Genomic DNA, 3563 nt, shown 5'->3' on the forward strand with positions numbered 1-3563 from the left:
TTCCTGAGCTGTTTTCAGACATTAGGGTAACATCGATCACTTCCTCCCATCCCCTGAAGTACTCCGTACTTGGAAAGGTGAAAGTGGGAGTGTTACCCCTGTTACATACCGACAAGTTAGTGTTAATTATGAAATCATAAAGAGACTCACCTCGGTCGTTTGTTTCGGAGCTTCCCCATAGAGCATGCCTTGCATTGGCATCGCATCCAAGAAGCAGGGTTTTGTTCGGGTTTTCCTGCACAAGTTTACAAGCCTCCTCAGGCGGTGCTGGTCTTTCATGTGCCATGTATATAGAGCCAAGCGTAATTTTGACTCCGTCAGTGGCTTCCACCTCAACAGCCGTCACATCCTGTGAACTATACAATGGAATTAAAAATGTGTTTAAATGTTTTTTAGCTACAATACATGTTCTGGGATTACCTTCTATCCGTTTATAGTAGATATTGTAGGTTTTCCCAGTGAACCCTTTCACCTCGGTGCTCCGCACCCAGGGTTCCTGAATTAGTGCGATGTCCACGTCCTCCTCCGCCAGGAGAAGGGTTAGGTTGTCCGTTGCACACCGTGAATGCTGCAGATTGATTTGGACAACCTTTAAACCCACGTTTACTGGTTTCCTTTTTCGGACTCGGTGTCATCTAGCTGCATGCCAGTCAGCAGTTCGTTGGCACCATCGACCTCATCCTGCTCCTCTTTCGGGCTTGCAGAACGGAATATCTTCAGCTGGGTCTTCCTGATCAAAAACTGAAGTTTGTTTCCCACTTTCTCCAGTGGTTCCAGACTATCTTCTGTAATTAGAAGGAGGAATAATCTGCTGTGCCTTTGCGGAGCCTCCGCTTTGATGATCGACCAATCGGTCATCGGCACCGAGCGATTATGCGCCTGAAGGTAGGGGATTAGTTGATTGGCATCAAACTCCATGTTTGGTACCCAGATGCGAGCCCTCGGCCTTCGTGGAATCTCGCTAGCCGGAATTAGCTTGAGTTTCAAGCCTTCCCAGCTGTTCTGCATTTTACCAATCACATTTGTCAAGAAATGCAGTGAGAATTGGTCATCGCATTTAATGACACGGTAGCCGCGGACTACCTCCACCGAGTCGAAACCTGGTTTTCGGCCCTCCGGGTTCGCCATGACATGGTCAACGACTATGCGAGCCAACCGTGCCTCAATCTCTGACCATTTGTAAAGCACTGGTTTTCCGCGGTTAGAGGTTTCGACTACCAATGCCATTTGGAGATGGTCCCGTGCCACCTCACTAAATCGCTTGATAGGTTTGGAGGCAACTGCACCCTGATCCGATATCTTGTGCTTCTTTGTTACCTTCCCAGTTTCGTCATGCGAGCGGTTTCGTTTTTTGGCATCTGTCCTGTTAGCGGCTTGGAATGCCAAGTATTCATCAACCACCTTTTGGCATCTTGCCTTGTCGGTCTCATCTTTGGGATGAACTTTACCTTCGGTCTCGTTTTTCCGAATCCTCCCAAGGATAGCGAGAGACCTCTGGTAAAGTTTATACCTCGAGGGACCTTTATTGCCACGCTTTTGCCCCATGGCTTTAGCGGATGTTGTTGGTTCATTTATAGTTGTTGGCGTACTGTGGCCCACAGCTTTGCCCTCAACTGTTTCTTGGCTGGAGGCCAAGAGCTCATCCTCTGAGGGTGACCCCGTCATCCTCAGTTCGTCCTTGCTCGTACGTCTTGTCCAAATGTCTGACTGTTTTTTGAGTGCGTCCGTCACTTCCTCCTGTCTGTCTGTTTGCTTGTCCTGTAGGTCTGTCCGCATGTTTGGTTTTTTATCAGTCCGTGCTGTCGATGCGTCAGTATGTTTTCCCGTAATTTTTTCCGTTTGTTCCGTGTTTGTTTTCCCGTCATCCGAATTTTTGAGTTTTTGTTTTTTCATTTCAACTGGTTCGTACGGTCACCTGCCCCGCCGAGGGAGCTGCGCATGTCGACATGCGTGGTGACCAAAGAGGATAGTGGGGAAATATCCGGTCGACCATGGCAGCGCCCCATACCATGGCAAGGCCACCGTTACAACCTGAGGCGGCCTGATATCAGGAGGGCTCCGTACGAAGACAGCCTTATTTAGTCCCCCGGCTGCCAAACCCACCCAATAGGCACGGGTCGCATCACACCTTTGGTTGAGGGAGTTTTTTTTTTTTTAACGAAGTTTACGTCTTCGACCTGTGTGGTTCGCGGGAGACCTACTCTCCTACCTTCCATATCTGGGAGGCGTTTCCCTATCCACCACCTGGGGACGCGCCCTATAGGGATAACAGGCTCCCCCACTAGGGGGTTCCCTAGTGCTAATGCCAAAGAAATATTTTATGCCCCGCAGGCGAAATTAGATCTGTGCTAAACAAGGTTAAATTAATCAAAGCTCCAGGGACTGATAGAATTCCTTACGAGTTCTTAAAAAATGCCCCTAAAAGTTTTATTACGGCTTTGTCAGCTGCTTACACATGCATATCTTTTTGAAAAATGCAAAGTAGATGAGGCTTTTAGATTTAGTGTAGTTTTTTTTTTATTTTCAAAGAGCGGGATAATAGAAAACTACAGAGGAATTTCATTTCGGAACTGCATTGCTAAAGTTATGATGGGCATAATTAATGAAAGACCGAAAGAAAAAGTATTTTAAACGAGTATCAAGCAAGTTTCAGAAAGAATCACATTCGAAAATATATTCAATTTAACCGCTATTGTTATTTTAAAATTCGATGAAAAAAATAAAGTTTACGCATATTTTTTCGACTTGAAAGCGGCGTTTGATAGAGTACCAAGAAACGCCTTGATAGGGTGGCTGATGAATTTTGCTACATTAAGAAACTCAAATAACTTTTTTTTTAGTGTATGGAATTCATTTATTTTTTTTTTTCAAGTTGAAGGTCATTAAATTTTATTAAATGTAGCTTAACTATATTAGTTTTAAAAATAATTGAATTTAAATGCCCCCCATGCTCGTTGACACAAGTGCGGCATCTTAGTAAAAAGTTGTTCATTGCTGCTTTGAGAGTTGCGACAGGAATAGCCGCAATTGTTGCCCGAATGGATTGTTTTAGTTCATCCAAATTTGTTGGCTTTGTTTTATAAACTTCTTGTTTACATAAACCCCACAAGAAAAAGTCAGGTGCAGTAAGGTCAGGCGACTTGGGGGGCCAACGAAATTCGGAGTTTCTTGAAATCAGTTTGTTGGGAAATTTTCGTCGCAACTCTGTTATAACAGTATGTGAGACGTTGCCCCATCTTGTTGAAACCACACAGAGTTGAAAGGAATTCTCTTTCGGGGTAGTTCTGGATAGAAAAATTCTTTCAGCATTTTCAAATAACGGTCTCCAGTAACCGTAACGGTGTGACCATTTTCTTCAAAAAAATAAGGCCCGACAATACAGCGTGAAGAAACCGCACACCACACTGTCACGCGAAGAGGATGCAATTCCGTCTCGTGGAGTATCTGTGGGTTAGAAGTACTTCATATTCGGCAATTTTGTTTGTTCACATTGCCGTTTAAATCGAAATGGGCCTCATCAGACATGAAAAGGCAGTTTAACATGTTTTGGTCTTCTTCCACCA

At 44.7% G+C, this 3563-nt stretch overlaps 1 protein-coding gene across 1 annotated transcript; it reads right to left on the bottom strand.

Moving 5' to 3' along the window:
• Positions 1-603: 603 nt before the first annotated feature.
• On the bottom strand, positions 604-1776 carry LOC128869784 (uncharacterized). Its single transcript, XM_054112387.1, has one exon. It carries the CDS (start codon positions 1774-1776, stop codon positions 604-606), a length of 1173 nt encoding a protein of 390 aa, XP_053968362.1.
• Between the last annotated feature and the right edge of the window lie 1787 nt (positions 1777-3563).

This window comes from Anastrepha ludens, chromosome X, assembly GCF_028408465.1.
Source record: "Anastrepha ludens isolate Willacy chromosome X, idAnaLude1.1, whole genome shotgun sequence".
NCBI classification, from domain to species: Eukaryota; Metazoa; Arthropoda; class Insecta; order Diptera; family Tephritidae; genus Anastrepha; species Anastrepha ludens.

Coding starts and splice junctions, on each gene's coding strand:
- LOC128869784 (XM_054112387.1), bottom strand. CDS start 1,776: ATGCGGACAGACCTACAGGACAAGCAAACAGACAGACAGGAGGAAGTG.